The 22,740-nt window shown below is 34.8% G+C and overlaps 3 protein-coding genes and 1 pseudogene across 3 annotated transcripts; 1 reads left to right on the top strand and 3 right to left on the bottom strand.

Annotated features, from left to right (window-relative positions):
- Nucleotides 1-3,397: 3,397 nt before the first annotated feature.
- Nucleotides 3,398-5,054, top strand: LOC143257241 (cuticle protein 14-like). Its single transcript, XM_076515658.1, has 3 exons — nt 3,398-3,543; nt 4,277-4,378; nt 4,559-5,054. Exons 1-3 carry the CDS (start codon nt 3,538-3,540, stop codon nt 4,970-4,972), a joined length of 522 nt encoding a protein of 173 aa, XP_076371773.1. The 5' UTR covers nt 3,398-3,537; the 3' UTR covers nt 4,973-5,054.
- A 5,169-nt stretch (nt 5,055-10,223) lies between these two features.
- Nucleotides 10,224-12,328, bottom strand: LOC143258237 (cuticle protein 14-like). The gene is made up of 3 exons (XM_076517224.1): nt 12,111-12,328; nt 10,992-11,093; nt 10,224-10,720 (listed from the first exon to the last, which is right to left on the bottom strand). Exons 1-3 carry the CDS (start codon nt 12,114-12,116, stop codon nt 10,316-10,318), a joined length of 513 nt encoding a protein of 170 aa, XP_076373339.1. The 5' UTR covers nt 12,117-12,328; the 3' UTR covers nt 10,224-10,315.
- Nucleotides 12,329-14,613: 2,285 nt separating this feature from the next.
- Nucleotides 14,614-16,752, bottom strand: LOC143258236 (cuticle protein 14-like). The gene is made up of 3 exons (XM_076517223.1): nt 16,501-16,752; nt 15,381-15,482; nt 14,614-15,107 (listed from the first exon to the last, which is right to left on the bottom strand). The coding sequence occupies exons 1-3, from the start codon at nt 16,504-16,506 to the stop codon at nt 14,703-14,705; spliced, it is 513 nt and encodes a 170-aa protein (XP_076373338.1). The 5' UTR covers nt 16,507-16,752; the 3' UTR covers nt 14,614-14,702.
- A 2,416-nt stretch (nt 16,753-19,168) lies between these two features.
- LOC143257865 (cuticle protein 14 pseudogene) lies at nt 19,169-21,161 on the bottom strand (annotated as a pseudogene).
- Nucleotides 21,162-22,740: the final 1,579 nt, after the last annotated feature.

The following is a 22,740-nucleotide window of genomic DNA, read 5'->3' as shown; positions in this document are numbered from 1 at the left end:
AGGATCCTGATGTAATAATAGTTTGTATGAAACTTGTAAACAATGAAACAGATGATTGGGATCCTGATGTAATAATAGTCTGTATGAAACTTGTAAACAATGAAACAGATGATTAGGATCCTGATGTAATAATAGTCTGTATGAAAGTTGTAAGCAATGAAACAGATGACTAGGATCCTGATGTAATAATAGTCTGTATAAAAGTTGTAAGCAATGAAACAGATGATTGGGTTCCTGATGTAATAATAGTCTGTATGAAACTTGTAAACAATGAAACAGATGATTGGGATCCTGATGTAATAATAGTCTGTATGAAACTTGTAAACAATGAAACAGATGATTGGGATCCTGATGTAATAATAGTCTGTATGAAACTTGTAAACAATGAAACAGATGATTAGGATCCTGATGTAATAATAGTCTGTATGAAACTTGTAAACAATGAAACAGATGATTAGGATCCTGATGTAATAATAGTCTGTATGAAACTTGTAAACAATGAAACAGATGATTAGAATAATGACGTGTTAATATTTTTCACTTTAACGTTCTAGTCTAGTTTACAAAATTTATTTTCCATCTAAGTATTAGTTGAGCTTACTAACGTCACATAAAAACTTTTATAGAAACAAAATAAATACTTAAATCAGCAAGACTGTCTCTTCATTGTTACAATATCTAATACCGGATTCTAACATAAACACAATCTCTTGTCAAATGTTTCTAAATTCGAATCACAATGTTTATAAACATTTGTGAAATATACATCCTACTCAAATCATGTGGGATTGTTTGTTTGATCATTTGTTCTGTTTATACTGTAATCTTTATCGAATCAGCGAAAAGCGTGAACTTTATTATTTTAATACGAACACTTTCAACATGGTCAATAGTGCTAAATGTTTTGATATTAAGAAATATTCTGTCGTTATTAGAAAAACAACAAAAACCTGATGGCAATAGGGACTCATCTGATCGTAGATTTATTTTAGGACACAGATCCTTTAGAATTGTAGGTTTTTGTAGCAAGCGAGTCGGGTTCTAATCCACAAAACATTTTCCTTACTTTAAGTTGTGAGAACGTTATAAGAGTAATAGTCAATCCCCTAGCGTGAAACGTCAGTAGTTTAAAATTGGTTGGTAACAAAGATACCTGTTATGTGCTTTGTTAAGATGAAGTGTATTATTTTCTACAAGTTTTCTTTTTTTATCACAAGTGTTCCATTGTTTGCTATGTTTTATTAATGTTTTTCATGTAATTTGATTTAGATATTTACCGCTAACTATTACTTCTTTTATATTTTCTAATACCTTTTATATCTTATGTTGTAATTTTTAACAAGGTGGTATCTTGCAATGTTTTCTTTCCATATGCTAATTATTAACTAGTGTTTTATTTCATGTATTTTGTTTATACCCCGTCTTTGAGGTGGGATGAATAAAGAGAAAAAAAAGTAGTTTAAAATTAGAGTTGGCGTCAAAGATCTTCAGTATATTTGTCATAAATACAGCATACGGTTCGAACCCTAGCTCGACGAACCTATTTTGATTGAAATGTTAACATTTTTTCTTTCTTCGTAGAACATTCTTTGATTTAATAAGCATCGCTCGACTGAAACTAATGGTAACTACGTGTTAACTAATTAAGGTATTGGCCGTACAATTGGTTGTTGTTGATGTCATGCCATATTAAATAATACTATGGTTTTCCTTATAAGAAAATGTCTAAACATTACGTAAAATATCTCATAAATTTAAAAGAAAACCTCAGTTGTAATAATTAGGGACGATAAAAGTGCTATTCTGTTTACATTTATTTATGTAATTTATATGTTATTGGGGCCTGTATACTCTGGTTCTAAGGTCACTACCTTCTTCACGATGTGTTCCTGTTGAATTTTAGGTTTCAGTTTTTATAAGGTGTTTCTATTACTTGTTGCAAAATTTCACACTATCTCTTTGATCTGTAATGACAGTAAACTCAGACAAATTGCTGTAGCTGTTTTCAGATTTCAATCCGGTTTACCTTTAAAATTTTTTTTTAAAGAAAACGACACAGAGGTTCGCGTTTACGGGTTAAAAATAACTATAGAGTCAATTTATGAATGAACAGATAGGATCACAGAACTGGAAAAGTTGATTTCTTATTTCAAAACCAAACACAACATAACTTCACTTTTATAACAATAGCAGTTATTTTAATACTTTTTATCAGAACCTAAACATTCAGTAAAACAAAGGCTGAGAATTTTGGCATTTGACAAATATTATAGAAAAGTTAACAGATTGTGTTGCGACTTGTCGATGTCAGTAAAGTATACCAACCACCAATGTTTAAGATCACTGTATCATGTTTATGTAGCTCACTGTACCACGTTTATATATATATATTACTATTCCATACTTATATAATATAAGTACCATGTTTCTATAGATTACCTTTCTTTGTCTATATAGATAAATTTACCTTTTCTATATAGGTTAGTGTACCACATACGTATAGATTACTTCTCATGTCAGGCTGGGCATGGCCAGGTGGTTAAGGCACCCGACTCGTAATATGAGGGTCACGGGTTCGAATCCCTGTTATACCAAACATGCTCGCCCTTTCAGCCGTGGGGGCGTTATAATGTGACGTTCAATCCCACTATTCGTTAGTAAAACAGTAGCCCAATAGTTGGCGGTTGGTGGTGATGACTAGTTACCTTCTTTCTAGTCTTACACTGCTAAATTAGGGATAGCTAGCGCAGATGACCCTCGAGTAGCTTTGCGCGAAATTCAAAACAAAGAAAAACTTCTCATGTTTGTGTATAAATTTCCATTTTTTTTATAAATCCTTGTACTATGTGTATGTAATTATCACTGTATCGTGTGTATATATATATATTACTTTACCATGCTTATATTTACTGTCAAAGAAAACTTACATATGTTTTTACAACCATTACTTGTAAGATACAATCATTTTGTCATAAATTTACAATACGTGGTTTCGTAAACAAATATTCTATCAACTGGAAAACAGTGACGTCACTAACACCAACGTACCAAACATCCCCACCTGTGTATTATTAATATTATAACCATAGACTAGGAATACATTCTTCTGTAAATATGTCACTCCAGGATCATAAAATTAGATCAAGGCTACGATCTCGTAAGTAGATATGCTCTCTGGGTCAGTGATACCAGAACATGGAACGAGACACGCCCAGTAAATGTGTGCTTGATTTTATCTGAACACTGCTTCTTTCTATGGGAAGTTTTTAAGGACAAAGTTCGTACAGAGGGGGAGGGAGGTACAGGGAAGAGTGTTAAAGGTGTGTCTATGGTCGTCTAATGCAGAAATGTTGGAAATGATGACGTGGAGACTTTTTTCTCTTTTGGGAACGAACGTGGTAAGGGAGGTGTGTGGTGGGGGGTGGTGGTGGTGGAAGAGTAGTAACATAGAACTATAAAAGGAAGAATGAAACCTCGGTGAAGACAGACTTCCTCATAGTTCCAGTAGTCTGAGTTGTTCTACCTCTCCTGGGAAATATGAAAGTAAGTGTTACAGAGTAGGATCTCATACTTATGAAACAACAGTATTTCATACAATAATATTAGGTTAGATAAGTATGCTGCTTTTGTCTTTGTTTCATATGTAATCCAGGTATTTTTAAAAGAAATTTATCTAGGAAGTAATAAACACAGGGATATATCTTACACATATAACTCTTCATAGATTACTTTGTACATTGTATCAACTTCGTTTTTAACGGGAACTCATGTCGTGAAGTTTACCTGTTCTTGTGCTGTGCAGATTCGCTTCCTGTGCGCGAACAGATAATCATTTATCCTACTTTAAGTGTTCTAATACTTTACAGGTCCTCATTTACTCAACTCTACCTATTCTTATACTTTACAGGTCCTCATTTACCTTACTTTACCTGTTCTTATATTATACAGGTCCTCATTTACCCTATTCTAACTGTTCTGATACTTTACAGATCCTCATTTACCTTACTTTACCTGTTCTTATATTATACAGGTTCTCATTTACCCTACTCTAACTGTTCTGATACTTTACAGATCCTCATTTACCCTACCCTAACTGTTCTAATACTTTACAGGTCCTCATTTACCCTATTCTAACTGTTCTTTTACTTTACAGTTCCTCAATCATCCTACTCTAACTAATGTTATATTTTGCAAATTCTTATTTATTTTGCTTTACCTGTTCTTATATTACACAGGTCTTCATTTATCCTACTCTAACTGTTCTTATACTTTACAGATCCTCATCTTGTGTGCTCTTGTTGCCGCCACCCAGGCTGGTTTGATTTACTCTCCTCATTATCTTGAAGCTGGTGGAAGCACCCAGTTCCGTAACCAAGATGTAAGTGACTCTACAAACAGTTTCTAGGTTATCTGTGGTCGAACTACTCTGATATTAATCACGCTATCTCTTATGTTAATGAAGGTATATATATATTTACAGATGTAGTTTTAATTTGATCTTCTCTCATGTATCTTGAATAAACTTTTTATCTTGTTTTAATTTTTTTTATTCGTACAGAATGTCGGAAATTACCACTTTGGATACAACGAGGGTCACACTTCCGGAAGCACTTTCCGTAGAGAATCCGGCGATGCTTACGGAAACAAGATCGGTTCTTACGGTTTAAGAGACGCTGATGGCCGTGTCCGTCTCGTTAACTACGTGGCTGATGCCGCTGGCTTCCGTACCAACATCCAATCCAACGAACCCGGCGTGGAGCCAAAGGACCCTGCTAACACCTCCATCAACAAGGCTGTGGTCGCTCCAATCACGTACGCTGCTGCTGCCCCTGCTCTTACCTACGCTGCTGCCCCTGCTCTAGCCCATGTGGCCCACCCAACAGCTTATAACTATGTTCACGGTCTTGGCTACTATGGTCGTGCCCACTTGGGTGCTGCACCCTACTACAACTATGGCGGTTATCTCTGGTAAAGTACATACTCACAATTTCAGTTCGTGAAGACCAAAGTTTCATATATCTGCATCAATTATGTCAATAAAATTCTGAAAAAGATGTTGCTTTTTTCCAAATGTATTTTTTATCTTTATATTAGTATTCGTTTTTATTTAATGTTATTACTGTTACGTAATAACATTTTACACTTAATTACTTGTGTGTGAGAAACCGAATCACGTAACAAAGGGTGAAAACACAAACGTGATAAGATTTAAAAACGTTTGTTTTCGACAACCTTTGAGCACATTTTTCACTAGAAGTTTTGTTAAATACACGTTTGTCTGAAAAAACAAAAACTAATACGTTTCATAAAAGATAACGTGTGAGTTTTTAATCAAATTATCAGAATTTGAGTCCTGTCAAACTCCGTCGTTAAAAACCAATCAACTAGAACCAGAGAGGCAAAATTCAGGTTTGAATATCTTCCGGTTTTGGAAATAATTTTGTACAGGTCTCAGATACTCCCCACACAATATTAATATATTAAGGTATTGCAGTTCCTAATTTTAAAGTTGAGATGCTGAGAGTATTTAGTACCATACTACCCCTTAGACCCCTTTCCCCACGATCACTTAGTGATCAGAAGTACGTTTACCATTTTTGCCAGAAAATTAATTTTGAGTTATGAACAAAGAAATTTTCGCACAATACCGTGACCTTAAGAGTTTAATGATTGTCTCTGGCTAACATAATTTTTTCACAGAAATAAATTCAACACCTAATACTATTCGAGCGTTGGGCCAATACTCTAAATACCACAATGTACACACTCTTAAAAGCATCATATAAACACTCATACATAGGGGTACGTCTGCCGACTTACAATACTAGAAGTTGGGTTTGGATCCCCGTGGTGTGCACAGCACAGATAGCCCAGTCCTTAACCTAGTCCTTAATTACAAACAAACAAAGCTTTCGTAACGGGATTTCTGTTTATAAAAATCAAATTATTTTGCATTTTTAACGTTTCACTACTGGTTTTTAGGTTGCCAGAAATTTTAATTTTCTCTTCTTATAATAAAGTTGTACATTAAAGACGAAAAATCGATGTGAAGTCCAATGTATTACGCTTTACAACTACCTCTGTTTTATTCCACTTATATATTGTCCCCTGTATAACTGTCTTTTGTGCAGTAGTCGTTCTTCACGTTTCTTTTTAGTGTTGGTTTTCGGCAACGCACAACAATCACTAAAATAATTTTCTTTTCTTTAAAACTTCCCTTAAGTCTCCCTTGTAATATGTTTGGTGGATTTTTTCTTGACCATTTACATATTTATACTGGAAAACGTTCTTTAAATGGGCTTTGACAGGACGAAATGCTGGCCTTAATTTAACAAAATTTTCAGAAAAATACACTTGGTCATTTTGTTTGTTTTGAATTTGGCGCAAAGTGATACGAGGACTATCTGTGCTATCCGTCCTTAATTTAGCAGTGTGAGACTTGAGGGAAGGCAGCTAATCATCATCACCCACCGCCAACTCTTGGGCTCATTTTTTACCACCGAATAGTGGGATTGACCATTACATTATTACGCTCTCACGACTGAAAAAGCGAGCATGTTTGGTGGGACATGAACTCGAACCCGCGGCTCTCAGATTGTGAGTCGATCGTTCACTTGACCATACCAGGCCCGATTGTAGAAATTTTATGAAAATCTACGCAAGGACTCTCTGCAAAAGAGTTGTTCTCTAGAGAGAAGGCAACTAATGAGTAACACCCACTGCCAACACTTGAGCTGTTTGTTTCTCATCTTGGACTATTATAGTGTACCTCTGGCCTCCAGTTGCGGAAAAAATATATTTAAAAACCAAGAAGAAATCATGAATCATTTGATTCATAGTCTGGGCACACAAACTTCTAAGCCACACCCAACTCTGATTTTAAATAATAATATATTATGTATAATATTATATTAATAATAACATGTCAAGAATTGATAAAATAGATAAAATATAATATATTTGTATGTTTGAATATTGGTTGCTCGAACTCATTTATTATAATTTTCATACAGAACAAAGACTACAAAGACATTTTGAAATATTTCTCAAATTTGCTTATACGTTGAGTGTGATTTCCTTATACAACAACAAACTTGAAGCCTTGCCTCGTCGTTACAGTCTATGTCGCCACATCCGGACGTATCCTGTCTGACGACTGTGTCTCTTGACAATGTATTTTCCATTGCAAAATATTCTGTCGTTAAGCTGTAATGTCAGTAGCATACCACTACTTCTAGAATGCCTTCCATGAACCATCTAGTATATGAGGACTACGATATCAACAGTCTGATCATAAATAAAACATGGGAAATAAGTCCAACAAAATGGAAAGAATAAAACTTGTAAACCTTTGTGAACTGAGGACAATCACATATCCTTCTTAAAAGCTATGGATGACATCATACGACTAACATAATGCCAAATAATATTATAATGTAGTTTTGATATATGCCGTTCCACCGCAACTTTATACCGGCTGTGACTGACACGTGACTAGTTCGTGTGTGTATTCAACATAGTTTCTATATAATATATATAACACAGTTTTAATACGATATATTTAATATATCAGGTCATACCTTAAGTAATGTTCGATTTTAGATTCAGAAAAAAGAAATGATTTCAGATACTTTTAAAGTTATTTAATCAATAATGTGAGTTCCATTATTATAAATTACTTCCTGCCAACGATTCACAAGCTTCTGAATGCCACGCCTATAAAATTCTTGGGATTTAGAAAAATATAATGTAGAGAGAGTAGTTTTGACATCTTCATGTGTTCCAAGCTCCTTTTAATCAAGATAATTCTGCAAACTTCGGAATAGATGATAATCAGATGGGGCAAGGTCTGCAGAATATGGAGGATGTGGAAGTTTTTCCCAGTCTAGCTCTTCAATCTTTGCAGATGTGATCTTTGCTGTATGGAGCCGTGCATTACTCTGGTGTAACACAGCACCTTTACAATTGATTAAATTAGGCCTATTTTCTTTCAGTGCAACATTCAAGCGCTCTAACAATTGACAATAGAAGTCAATAGAATTGGATCACACCAACAATATTCCACCAAATACTTCACAAGACTTTCCTAGGGTAGAGGTCCATTTTGGGCTGGGCTTTATCCAGTTTATATGCAATGAACCACTGTCTGCGGTACTTAACATTTTTATAATATATCTATTTTTCAGTTTCAGTTACCAACCTGTCTAAAAACGATGAGTTACGTTCACGCAAGTGCAGAGAAGTGCAAATGTCCACTCTTGCTCTAAGGTTGGCTTCTGTCAAGTTTTGACATCTTTCGAAGCTGTTGCAGATGACGGTGAACTGTCACAGCACAATATTCATCAAGTGCAGCCAGCAGCAAGTCATCACTAAACTCAACAGTCACATCACTTAAGCTGTAGTCACCTCATCTGAACTTCTAAAACCAACTTCGACAGTTTCTTTATTTGTCTGAACATTTTTATACACGTCCTACTACATATTTTAGTTATTAAAGCCTTCTACACAAATAGAAATGATGATGCACTTTCTGTCTTAAATTTTCGGACATTACTTATCAGATGACCTGATAGTTTTAACATAGTTTTTTTCAACGCAGTTTTAATACAATATATCTTCAACATAGTTTCAATATAATATATATTCAACCACTCACAAGGAAGAGCTGTAAATACAAAGTTATATAAATTCTCAGTTTTAACGCGTTAATATTAAAATACACAAAATGGATAAAATAAAATACGATAAAACTTCTAATGCAGAGAATTATTTCTGAATAAAAAACAACAACATATGTTTGTTATGTAAAAATATGTAGCAACTGAAATTCGACGAGAAGTTAAGATATGAAGATGTAGAAGGAGAAATGTAAACAACCCTAATTAAAGGAAGAAAACCCAGATTTTATGAGTAAGATGTGAAATGAAATATAATTATGTATAACAGTGTTTCATAAAAGTTTAAACCCAACAGTGTGATGATATATTGATTATATTTTGATAATTTTGATTTTGAAATATTATCATTTTAAGTTTTCTGTTGTAATCTAAGGTTTTGTTACTTTAGTTTGGAGGTGCTGCTGATTGAGCCGTAAGTCAAAGTGCTAATGATGAAGGAAAAAGGTTTAGATACCCGCTAGGCAGAGAATAGATAGCTTATTGGCAAAAACAAACAACGTTTATATGATTTTTGTAATAAAGTATTGTAGTAAATTACACAATGGACTATTTATGGTGTGCTCAACTCGAATTTCGTAATCAAATTTTTAGCATTATAAGTCTGCAGATTCACCACTAGGGGATTCCTCGTAGGTAAAGTAAAGAAATGAAAAATAATGTTAAATATTTACTTTTGAACACATATATTGTAGTGTTTTTCTTATATAAACATATAAAAAGTGTGGTTTCGTGTAATAGTTTGGAAAGAGTTTGAATTATGGAGATTTTAACTGTTGAATGAATTTGATTTCAAGGTCTTTTTAAATTTGGTTGTTGAATTTTTCGGTTTTTAACTTTCTTAATTATTTTAAAATATTTTTGGTTGAGGACTTGAATTGTATTAAAGTGTTTTGATTGAGGATTTGAATAATTTTGAATTTTGACTTTCTAATTTCGATTTTGGATCTTGAATCAATTTTGATATTAAAATATTATGAATTTGAATCTGTTTTGTTGCCATTTAAAATTTTGAGTCTTGACAAAGGAGCTCCGAGTGGTTGAAAACTTTAGAAAATTCCTCTGAAACTAGAGAAAAGAATTGGGCGCATTCCTCCGCCACGCGGTGTTATTCATATTCGGATCTCAAACAAATACGAAAATGTGTCGGTGTATCCGTCGTTATCAACGGACACGGCAATTTTTGGGAGAAAAATGAAAAATAATATTCTAAAAACGTTCACCAAGTTTAATCAAAGTCAGTTCATTTTTAACTGAATTATAAAGGAAAGTAGTGTGAAAAATCATCCCTCATGTTAATACGTAGTGATTTTCGTGGCCTTGCTGTGACCTTCACTTCCGACTTTTACCATCTAAAAACTAATTAGTTCTAAATAGTGAAAGATAAATATGTGTGATAGTGTTTGGACCAATTATTGTAACGGAATTTTGTCAAGATAAATAAACATGTGTCATAGTGTTTGATTAAAGTATAGCCCAAATAGTACGGCGGTATTTCTTGAGCGGCTGATGTGTTTATAAGGAAACGGACGAAGCGAAAACGAATAATTATATTCTGTGGTGTTTTATTGTTGCTATGTATAACACCAATCACGTAACAGAAACATTGAAATACAGACGACATTCAGTAAATATTTTTTCTACCAAACCAGTCTGCCAGCCAGACGAGGAGCCAACCAGGGACTTGCAAGTGGAAGACCAGTAGAGAGTGTCAGTAGGTTACGAACTGGGACAGTAGCAGCAAGAGGGACAGCGGCAGGAGCTGAAGCGAGAGGGATTCTGGCTAAATGAACAGCTATCTTGTCGACCTTGTTGATCGAAGCGCTAGCGGGATCTTTCGCTTCCACGCCGGGCTCGTTAGTATCGATGTCGGTGCGGAATCCGGCGGCATCGGCCACGTAGTTGACGGTACGGATACGTCCGTCAGCTGTTCTCAGTCCGTAGGATCCGATCTTAACATTGCCGAGGGCGTCGCCAGACTCTTTGCGGAAACTTCCTCCGGTCAATGACCCTTCGTCATAGGCGAAGTTGTAGTTGCCAAGAACCTGGAAAGGAACGGTACGTTCGTATTCATATCATATAGGAATCCAGTAGAACAGAACGTTTCTATTCATATAACATGAAATGTGAAAAAAATCAAATGAAACAAATAATTTGTTGTTAATTTCACCACACCTGGCGAATCCACCAGTTTCAAAACGGATTGTTTCGTTTAATTGTTGTAACGTTCTGAATGTTTAAGAACTTTGAAATATCTTAGAGAGAACTGATGGGAAGTGACTGTTTTATAAGTATTCTAAGTGTATCTAAACTTACATCTTGGTTCCGAATTCGGGTACTAGCTCCTGTTCCTAGAACGCCAGGAGCGTAGATAATGCCAGCTTGGGTAGCGGCGACCAATGCACACAGAATAAGTACCTGAAATAAGGATTTATGTATTAATTAATGTAATAAAGTTAGAGATACAAACAGTTGGATATATTTATCACAGTGTGTTCTAGAGAGCGCTTTTCTTATAGCAAAGCCACATCCGGCTCTCTGCTGAGTCCACCGAGGGTAATCGAACCCCCTGATTTTAATGTTGTAAATACGTAGACTTACCGCTGTATCAGCGGGGGACTTTGTGAAGGTGAATACAGGTTAGCCAATACCAGTATAATATTCAGTGTTACTATAACAACGAAGAATATTTGTAACCAAATCAATTCGTAATCTGACAACACTAACTGTATTTGTTCAATAAATGTCACATTAGCACGAAATATTCAATTATAATTAACAAGTTAAATTTGTTCTTACTCGTGATGGTTTTCCAAACAGAAGAAAAAAGATAAATAAACACATATATAAATCGAGAAAGAACCAATCGGATTTTCTTTATTTTTTGAAATTGGTGCAAAGCTACTCGAAAACCATCTGTCCGAGCCGTCCCAAATTTAGCTTCACTCTGTTGTCAACCCACAGTGGAGCTGACTATATGTTAGAATACCTCGAAGGCTGAAAGAGCGAGCATGTATGGTGTGACGAAAATTCCATCCCGTGACTCTCAGATTACGAGATGAGCGCCTTAACCACTTATTCATAGCTGGCGGGTTAGATAGACAGACAACAACAACAACCACAATATTTATATATTAAAACAAAAGGTAACATGTTACAAAGAGCCTTTTTTATTTTTTTATGATGTTTCATAACTCTCAGTGTTTGTTAAAGGTTAAACACCCTCTAAAATGACGACAACAAATAACATCAGATAATAGTTGTCTATTATTCTACTCAAAATAAATAGAAATGTATCTGAAGTTTAATCGGTGTCTTCGTTGAAAACTATTTGAATTTTGTTTGCAATTTTAAAATTTCTTGAAAACTAACAGTGATAATAGACGTGATAAACCCAATTATCAACTTACTCTAACTAACATAACTTCAACTTACCTTCATCTTAAGAGTTTCTCTGCACTCCAAGTTTCTAAGACTGGATGTTTGTGTTAAGTTGTGAAAATTCTCAAGTTTAAATACTGACTCTAGCTTGAGGTGTGTAGACGAGTTCTTATTATTATTGGTCGTTAGTTAAATTATAAGAAAATTGTTCTAACGAAACTCAGTCTTCTAATGTCATCATCTATCTTTTGTGTTCCGACCTTGGATAATGATGCAACTTGTAGATACGTTCATCTCCATCTATCAGCAGAACCTGTTTTGATGAACCGAAAAAAGAAACTCTACATTGAGAGGTTCGTTTATACAGCGCTGAAGGTGTGATAAATGTACGTTTATTTAACTGCTGTATTTGCAACGAAAAGTAGGTTTAGTTGGTAGTGTCGTAAATCTATAGAAAATTACGGTTTCGCATAATGAATTTGAAAAAGTTCTTTAAATGGGTTATGAAGGATCTAAATGCTGGGCTTAATTCAACCAATTTTTTAGAAAAATACGCTTGGCCAGTTCGTTTATTTATGAATTTCGAGTAAAGCTAAACGAAAACTATCTACTCTAGCCGTTCCTAATTTAGCAGTATTAGACTAGAGGAAAAACAAGTAGTCATCACCACCCACAGCCAACTCTTGGGTTCATCTTTTATTAGCGAATGGTGGGATTGACTGTCACATTATTACGCCTCCACGGCTGAAAAGGCGAACATGTTTGGCGTGTGGGGTATTCAGATTCGCGACCCTTAGGTTACGAGTGGAGTACCTTACCCAACTGGTTATGCTGGGCTTCACTTAATAAGATTATTTTAGAAGTTTTTATGAAAACTTATAAAATATGCTTTTATAGAATTGTGGTTTGACTTTCGAAATATTCTTGTTTTTCGTCTGAAACTTGTACTTTCGATTTTGAGTTTTTTCTGCTTTTTTCCTCTGAAACTTTGGGTTTGGTGTTTGAGTTTTCCAAGTGTTTTGGTTTTTAGTTATATAAAGTTCCGAGCGTAAATAACTTTGAAATATGGAGATTTTTCTGTTAAATGAAATTGATTTTATAAGTTATTTTTAAGTAGGTTGTTGAATTTCGTCCGATTTTGAGCTTTCTGAAATACGATTTTGAAATGCTTTAATTTTGCACCTTGAATTAGTTTGATATTTTCATTTAAAGTGTTTTTAGTCGAGGACTTGAGTCATTTTGAAGAGTTTTGGTTGAGGACTTGAATTGTTTTGAAATGTTTTGGTTGAGCTTTTGATTTCTGACTTTTTAATTGTGATTTTGGATATGGAATCAATTTTGATTTTGAAATATTATCGTTTTGAGTTTTCTGTTGTAATCTAAGATTTTGTTACTTTAGTTTGGAGGTGCTGCTGATTGAGCCGTAAGTCAAAGTGCTAATGATGAAGGAAAAAAGGTTTAGATACCCGCTAGGCAGAGAATAGATAGCTTATTGGCAAAACAAACAACGTTTATATGAATTTTGTAGTAAAGTATTGTAGTAAATTACACAATGGACTATTTATGGTGTGCTCAACTCGAATTTGGTAATCAAATTTTTAGCATTATAAGTCTGCAGATTCACCACTAGGGATTCCTCGTAGGTAAAGTAAAGAAATGAAAAATAATGTTAAATATTTACTTTTGAACACATATATTGTAGTGTTTTCTTATATAAATATATAAAAGTGTGGTTTCGTGTAATAGTTTGGAAAGAGTTTGTATTATGGAGATTTTAACTGTTGAATGAATTTGATTTCCAAGGTCTTTTTAAATTTGGTTGTTGAATTTTTCGGTTTTTAACTTTCTTAATTATTTTAAAATATTTTTGGTTGAGAACTTGAATTGCATTAAAGTGTTTTTGATTGAGGATTTGAATAATTTTGAATTTTGACTTTCTAATTTCGATTTTGGATCTTGAATCAATTTTGATATTAAAATATTATGAATTTGAATCTGTTTTGTTGCCATTTAAAATTTTGAGTCTTGACAAAGGAGCTCCGAGTGGTTGAAAACTTTAGAAAATTCCTCTGAAACTAGAGAAACAGAATTGGGCGCATTCCTCCGCCACGCGGTGTTATTCATATTCGGATCTCAAACAAATACGAAAATGTGTCGGTGTATCCGTCGTTATCAACGGACACGGCAATTTTGGGAGAAAAATGAGGAATAATATTCTAAAACGTTCACCAAGTTTAATCAAAGTCTGTTCATTTTTAACTGAATTATAAAGGAAAGTAGTGTGAAAAATCATCCCTCATGTTAATACGTAGTGATTTTCGTGGCCTTGCTGTGACCTTCACTTCCGACTTTTACCATCTAAAAACTAATTAGTTCTAAATAGTGAAAGATAAATATGTGTGATAGTGTTTGGACCAATTATTGTAACGGAATTTTGTCAAGATAAATAAACATGTGTCATAGTGTTTGATTAAAGTATAGCCCAAATAGTACGGCGGTATTTCTTGAGCGGCTGATGTGTTTATAAGGAAACGGACGAAGCGAAAACGAATAATTATATTCTGTGGTGTTTTATTGTTGCTATGTATAACACCAATCACGTAACGGAAACATTGAAATACAGACGACATTCAGTAAATATTTTTTCTACCAAACCAGTCTGCCAGCCAGACGAGGAGCCAACCAGGGACTTGCAAGTGGAAGACCAGTAGAGAGTGTTAGTAGGTTACGAACTGGGACAGTAGCAGCAAGAGGGACAGCGGCAGGAGCTGAAGCGAGAGGGATTCTGGCTAAAGGAACAGCTATCTTGTCGACCTTGTTGATCGAAGCGCTAGCGGGATCTTTCGCTTCCACGCCGGGCTCGTTAGTATCGATGTCGGTGCGGAATCCGGCGGCATCGGCCACGTAGTTGACGGTACGGATACGTCCGTCAGCTGTTCTCAGTCCGTAGGATCCGATCTTAACATTGCCGAGGGCGTCGCCAGACTCTTTGCGGAAACTTCCTCCGGTCAATGACCCTTCGTCATAGGCGAAGTTGTAGTTGCCAAGAACCTGGAAAAGGAACGGTACGTTCGTATTCATATCATATAGGAATCCAGTAGAACAGAACGTTTCTATTCATATAACATGAAATGTGAAAAAAATCAAATGAAACAAATAATTTGTTGTTAATTTCACCACACCTGGCGAATCCACCAGTTTCAAAACGGATTGTTTCGTTTAATTGTTGTAACGTTCTGAATGTTTAAGAACTTTGAAATATCTTAGAGAGAACTGATGGGAAGTGACTGTTTTTATAAGTATTCTAAGTGTATCTAAACTTACATCTTGGTTCCGAATTCGGGTACTAGCTCCTGTTCCTAGAACGCCAGGAGCGTAGATAATGCCAGCTTGGGTAGCGGCGACCAATGCACACAGAATAAGTACCTGAAATAAGGATTTATGTATTAATTAATGTAATAAAGTTAGAGATACAAACAGTTGGATATATTTATCACAGTGTGTTCTAGAGAGCGCTTTTCTTATAGCAAAGCCACATCCGGCTCTCTGCTGAGTCCACCGAGGGTAATCGAACCCCCTGATTTTAATGTTGTAAATACGTAGACTTACCGCTGTATCAGCGGGGGACTTTGTGAAGGTGAATACAGGTTAGCCAATACCAGTATAATATTCAGTGTTACTATAACAACGAAGAATATTTGTAACCAAATCAATTCGTAATCTGACAACACTAACTGTATTTGTTCAATAAATGTCACATTAGCACGAAATATTCAATTATAATTAACAAGTTAAATTTGTTCTTACTCGTGATGGTTTTCCAAACAGAAGAAAAAAGATAAATAAACACATATATAAATCGAGAAAGAACCAATCGGATTTTCTTTATTTTTTGAAATTGGTGCAAAGCTACTCGAAAACCATCTGTCCGAGCCGTCCCAAATTTAGCTTCACTCTGTTGTCAACCCACAGTGGAGCTGACTATATGTTAGAATACCTCGAAGGCTGAAAGAGCGAGCATGTATGGTGTGACGAAGATTCCACCCTGTGACTCTCAGATTACGAGAAGAGCGCCCTAACCACTTATTCATAGCTGGCGGGTTAGATAGACAGACAACAACAACAACCACAATATATATATATTAAAACAAAAAGGTAACATGTTAAAAAGAGCCTTTTTTATTTTCTTATGATGTTTCATAACTCTCAGTGTTTGTTAAAGGTTGGAAACCCTCTAGAATGACGACAACAAATAACATCAGATAATAGTTGTCTATTATTCTACTCAAAATAAATAGAAATGTATCTGAAGTTTAATCGGTGTCTTCGTTGAAAACTATTTGAATTTTGTTTGGAATTTTAAAATTTCATGAAAACTAACAGTAATAACAGACGTGATAAACCCAATTATCAACTTACTCTAACTTACATAACTTCAACTTACCTTCATCTTAAGAGTTTCTCTGTACTCCAAGTTTCTAAGACTGGATGTTTGTGTTAAGTTGTGAAAATTCTCAAGTTTAAATACTGACTCTAGCTTGAGGTGTGTAGACGAGTTCTTATTATTATTGGTCGTTAGTTAAATTATAAGAAAATTGTTCTAACGAAACTCAGTCTTCTAATGTCATCATCTATCTTTTGTGTTCCGACCTTGGATAATGATGCAACTTGTAGATACGTTCATCTCCATCTATCAGCAGAACCTGTTTTGGTGAACCGAAAAAAGAAACTCTACATTGAGAGGTTCGTTTATACAGCGCTGAAGGTGTGATAAATGTACGTTTATTTAACTGCTGTATTTGCAACGAAAAGTAGGTTTAGTTGGTAGTGTCGTAAATCTATAGAAAATTACGGTTTCGCATAATGCATTTGAAAAGTTCTTTAAATGGGTTATGAAGGATCTAAATGCTGGGCTTAATTCAACCAATTTTTGAGAAAAATACGCTTGGCCAGTTCGTTTATTTATGAATTTCGAGTAAAGCTAAACGAAAACTATCTACTCTAGCAGTTCCTAATTTAGCAGTATTAGACTAGAGGAAAGGCAAGTAGTCATCACCACCCACAGCCAACTCTTGGGTTCATCTTTTATTAGCGAATGGTGGGATTGACTGTCACATTATTACGCCTCCACGGCTGAAAAGGCGAACATGTTTGGCGTGTGGGGTATTCGGATTCGCGACCCTTAGGTTACGAGTGGAGTACCTTACCCAACTGGTTATGCTGGGCTTCACTTGATAAGATTATTTTAGAAGTTTTTATAAAAACTTATAAAATATGCTTTTAAAGAATTGTGGTTTGACTTTCGAAACGTTCTTGTTTTTCGTCTGAAACTTGTACTTTCGTTTTTGAGTTTTTTTCTGCTTTTTTCCGTCTGAAACTTTGGGTTTGGTGTTTGAGTTTTCCAAGTGTTTTGGTTTTAGTTATATAAAGTTCCGAGCGTCAATAAATTTGAAATATGGAGATTTTCTGTTAAATTAAATTTATTTTATAAGTTATTTTTAAGTAGGTTGTTGAATTTCGTCCGATTTTGAACTTCCTGAAATACGATTTTGAAATGCTTTAATTTTGCACCTTGAATTAGTTTGATATTTTCATTTAAAGTGTTTCTAGTCGAGGACTTGAGTCATTTTGAAGAGTTTTTGGTTGAGGACTTGAATTGTTTTGAAATGTTTTTGGTTGAGCTTTTGATTTCTGACTTTTTAATTGTGATTTTGGATATGGAATCAATTTTGATTTTGAAATATTATCGTTTTGAGTTTTCTGTTGTAATCTAAGATTTTGTTACTTTAGTTTGGAGGTGCTGCTGATTGAGCCGTAAGTCAAAGTGCTAATGATGAAGGAAAAAAGGTTTAGATACCCGCTAGGCAGAGAATAGATAGCTTATTGGCAAAAACAAACAACGTTTATATGAATTTTGTAGTAAAGTATTGTAGTAAATTACACAATGGACTATTTATGGTGTGCTCAACTCGAATTTGGTAATCAAATTTTTAGCATTATAAGTCTGCAGATTCACCACTAGGGGATTCCTCGTAGGTAAAGTAAAGAAATGAAAAATAATGTTAAATATTTACTTTTGAACACATATATTGTAGTGTTTTCTTATATAAACATATAAAAAGTGTGGTTTCGTGTAATAGTTTGGAAAGAGTTTGTATTATGGAGATTTTAACTGTTGAATGAATTTGATTTCCAAGGTCTTTTTAAATTTGGTTGTTGAATTTTTCGGTTTTTAACTTTCTTAATTATTTTAAAATATTTTTGGTTGAGGACTTGAATTGCATTAAAGTGTTTTTGATTGAGGATTTGAATAATTTTGAATTTTGACTTTCTAATTTCGATTTTGGATCTTGAATCAATTTTGATATTAAAATATTATGAATTTGAATCTGTTTTGTTGCCATTTAAAATTTTGAGTCTTGACAAAGGAGCTCCGAGTGGTTGAAAACTTTAGAAAATTCCTCTGAAACTAGAGAAACAGAATTGGGCGCATTCCTCCGCCACGCGGTGTTATTCATATTCGGATCTCAAACAAATACGAAAATGTGTCGGTGTATCCGTCGTTATCAACGGACACGGCAATTTTGGGAGAAAAATGAGGAATAATATTCTAAAAACGTTCACCAAGTTTAATCAAAGTCTGTTCATTTTTAACTGAATTATAAAGGAAAGTAGTGTGAAAAATCATCCCTCATGTTAATACGTAGTGATTTTCGTGGCCTTGCTGTGACCTTCACTTCCGACTTTTACCATCTAAAAACTAATTAGTTCTAAATAGTGAAAGATAAATATGTGTGATAGTGTTTGGACCAATTATTGTAACGGAATTTTGTCAAGATAAATAAACATGTGTCATAGTGTTTGATTAAAGTATAGCCCAAATAGTACGGCGGTATTTCTTGAGCGGCTGATGTGTTTATAAGGAAACGGACGAAGCGAAAACGAATAATTATATTCTGTGGTGTTTTATTGTTGCTATGTATAACACCAATCACGTAACGGAAACATTGAAATACAGACGACATTCAGTAAATATTTTTTCTACCAAACCAGTCTGCCAGCCAGACGAGGAGCCAACCAGGGACTTGCAAGTGGAAGACCAGAAGAGAGTGTCAGTAGATTACGAACTGGGACAGTAGCAGCAAGAGGGACAGTGGCAGGAGCTGAAGCGAGAGGATTCTGGCTAAAGGAACAGCTATCTTGTCGACCTTGTTGATCGAAGCGCTAGCGGGATCTTTCGCTTCCACGCCGGGCTCGTTAGTATCGATGTCGGTGCGGAATCCGGCGGCATCGGCCACGTAGTTGACGGTACGGATACGTCCGTCAGCTGTTCTCAGTCCGTAGGATCCGATCTTAACATTGCCGAGGGCGTCGCCAGACTCTTTGCGGAAACTTCCTCCGGTCAATGACCCTTCGTCATAGGCGAAGTTGTAGTTGCCAAGAACCTGGAAAGGAACGGTACGTTCGTATTCATATCATATAGGAATCCAGTAGAACAGAACGTTTCTATTCATATAACATGAAATGTGAAAAAAATCAAATGAAACAAATAATTTGTTGTTAATTTCACCACACCTGGCGAATCCACCAGTTTCAAAACGGATTGTTTCGTTTAATTGTTGTAACGTTCTGAATGTTTAAGAACTTTGAAATATCTTAGAGAGAACTGATGGGAAGTGACTGTTTTTATAAGTATTCTAAGTGTATCTAAACTTACATCTTGGTTCCGAATTCGGGTACTAGCTCCTGTTCCTAGAACGCCAGGAGCGTAGATAATGCCAGCTTGGGTAGCGGCGACCAATGCACACAGAATAAGTACCTGAAATAAGGATTTATGTATTAATTAATGTAATAAAGTTAGAGATACAAACAGTTGGATATATTTATCACAGTGTGTTCTAGAGAGCGCTTTTCTTATAGCAAAGCCACATCCGGCTCTCTGCTGAGTCCACCGAGGGTAATCGAACCCCCTGATTTTAATGTTGTAAATACGTAGACTTACCGCTGTATCAGCGGGGGACTTTGTGAAGGTGAATACAGGTTAGCCAATACCAGTATAATATTCAGTGTTACTATAACAACGAAGAATATTTGTAACCAAATCAATTCGTAATCTGACAACACTAACTGTATTTGTTCAATAAATGTCACATTAGCACGAAATATTCAATTATAATTAACAAGTTAAATTTGTTCTTACTCGTGATGGTTTTCCAAACAGAAGAAAAAAGATAAATAAACACATATATAAATCGAGAAAGAACCAATCGGATTTTCTTTATTTTTTTTGAAATTGGTGCAAAGCTACTCGAAAACCATCTGTCCGAGCCGTCCCAAATTTAGCTTCACTCTGTTGTCAACCCACAGTGGAGCTGACTATATGTTAGAATACCTCGAAGGCTGAAAGAGCGAGCATGTATGGTGTGACGAAGATTCCACCCTGTGACTCTCAGATTACGAGAAGAGCGCCCTAACCACTTATTCATAGCTGGCGGGTTAGATAGACAGACAACAACAACAACCACAATATATATATATTAAAACAAAAAGGTAACATGTTAAAAAGAGCCTTTTTTATTTTCTTATGATGTTTCATAACTCTCAGTGTTTGTTAAAGGTTGGAAACCCTCTAGAATGACGACAACAAATAACATCAGATAATAGTTGTCTATTATTCTACTCAAAATAAATAGAAATGTATCTGAAGTTTAATCGGTGTCTTCGTTGAAAACTATTTGAATTTTGTTTGGAATTTTAAAATTTCATGAAAACTAACAGTAATAACAGACGTGATAAACCCAATTATCAACTTACTCTAACTTACATAACTTCAACTTACCTTCATCTTAAGAGTTTCTCTGTACTCCAAGTTTCTAAGACTGGATGTTTGTGTTAAGTTGTGAAAATTCTCAAGTTTAAATACTGACTCTAGCTTGAGGTGTGTAGACGAGTTCTTATTATTATTGGTCGTTAGTTAAATTATAAGAAAATTGTTCTAACGAAACTCAGTCTTCTAATGTCATCATCTATCTTTTGTGTTCCGACCTTGGATAATGATGCAACTTGTAGATACGTTCATCTCCATCTATCAGCAGAACCTGTTTTGGTGAACCGAAAAAAGAAACTCTACATTGAGAGGTTCGTTTATACAGCGCTGAAGGTGTGATAAATGTACGTTTATTCAACTGCTGTATTTGCAACGAAAAGTAGGTTTAGTTGGTAGTGTCGTAAATCTATAGAAAATTACGGTTTCGCATAATGCATTTGAAAAGGTTCTTTAAATGGGTTATGAAGGATCTAAATGCTGGGCTTAATTCAACCAATTTTTGAGAAAAATACGCTTGGCCAGTTCGTTTATTTATGAATTTCGAGTAAAGCTAAACGAAAACTATCTACTCTAGCAGTTCCTAATTTAGCAGTATTAGACTAGAGGAAAGGCAAGTAGTCATCACCACCCACAGCCAACTCTTGGGTTCATCTTTTATTAGCGAATGGTGGGATTGACTGTCACATTATTACGCCTCCACGGCTGAAAAGGCGAACATGTTTGGCGTGTGGGGTATTCGGATTCGCGACCCTTAGGTTACGAGTGGAGTACCTTACCCAACTGGCCATGCTGGGCTTCACTTGATAAGATTATTTTAGAAGTTTTATAAAACTTATAAAATATGCTTTTAAGAATTGTGGTTTGACTTTCGAAACGTTCTTGTTTTCGTCTGAAACTTGTACTTTCGTTTTGAGTTTTTTCTGCTTTTTTCCGTCTGAAACTTTGGGTTTGGTGTTTGAGTTTTCCAAGTGTTTTGGTTTTAGTTATATAAAGTTCCGAGCGTCAATAAATTTGAAATATGGAGATTTTCTGTTAAATTAAATTTATTTTATAAGTTATTTTTAAGTAGGTTGTTGAATTTCGTCCGATTTTGAACTTCCTGAAATACGATTTTGAAATGCTTTAATTTTGCACCTTGAATTAGTTTGATATTTTCATTTAAAGTGTTTCTAGTCGAGGACTTGAGTCATTTTGAAGAGTTTTGGTTGAGGACTTGAATTGTTTTGAAATGTTTTGGTTGAGCTTTTGATTTCTGACTTTTAATTGTGATTTTGGATATGGAATCAATTTTGATTTTGAAATATTATCGTTTTGAGTTTTCTGTTGTAATCTAAGATTTTGTTACTTTAGTTTGGAGGTGCTGCTGATTGAGCCGTAAGTCAAAGTGCTAATGATGAAGGAAAAAAGGTTTAGATACCCGCTAGGCAGAGAATAGATAGCTTATTGGCAAAAACAAACAACGTTTATATGAATTTTGTAGTAAAGTATTGTAGTAAATTACACAATGGACTATTTATGGTGTGCTCAACTCGAATTTGGTAATCAAATTTTTAGCATTATAAGTCTGCAGATTCACCACTAGGGGATTCCTCGTAGGTAAAGTAAAGAAATGAAAAATAATGTTAAATATTTACTTTTGAACACATATATTGTAGTGTTTTTTCTTATATAAACATATAAAAAGTGTGGTTTCGTGTAATAGTTTGGAAAGAGTTTGTATTATGGAGATTTTAACTGTTGAATGAATTTGATTTCCAAGGTCTTTTTAAATTTGGTTGTTGAATTTTTCGGTTTTTAACTTTCTTAATTATTTTAAAATATTTTTGGTTGAGGACTTGAATTGCATTAAAGTGTTTT

This window comes from Tachypleus tridentatus, chromosome 7, assembly GCF_004210375.1.
Source record: "Tachypleus tridentatus isolate NWPU-2018 chromosome 7, ASM421037v1, whole genome shotgun sequence".
In the NCBI taxonomy this organism is placed as follows: domain Eukaryota; kingdom Metazoa; phylum Arthropoda; class Merostomata; order Xiphosura; family Limulidae; genus Tachypleus; species Tachypleus tridentatus.
Note: the sequence above shows the minus strand (reverse complement) of the source record. Positions and strands in the feature narration are given on the sequence as shown.

What these genes read in the sequence shown, in the direction of transcription:
- LOC143257241 (XM_076515658.1), top strand. An exon ending in CCCAGTTCCGTAACCAAGAT is followed by an intron (nt 4,379 to 4,558) that starts GTAAGTGACTCT and finishes TTATTCGTACAG; the next exon opens with AATGTCGGAAATTACCACTT.
- LOC143258237 (XM_076517224.1), bottom strand. An exon ending in CCCGAATTCGGAACCAAGAT is followed by an intron (nt 10,721 to 10,991) that starts GTAAGTTTAGAT and finishes GTTCCTTTCCAG; the next exon opens with GTTCTTGGCAACTACAACTT.
- LOC143258236 (XM_076517223.1), bottom strand. An exon ending in CCCGAATTCGGAACCAAGAT is followed by an intron (nt 15,108 to 15,380) that starts GTAAGTTTAGAT and finishes TTCCTTTTCCAG; the next exon opens with GTTCTTGGCAACTACAACTT.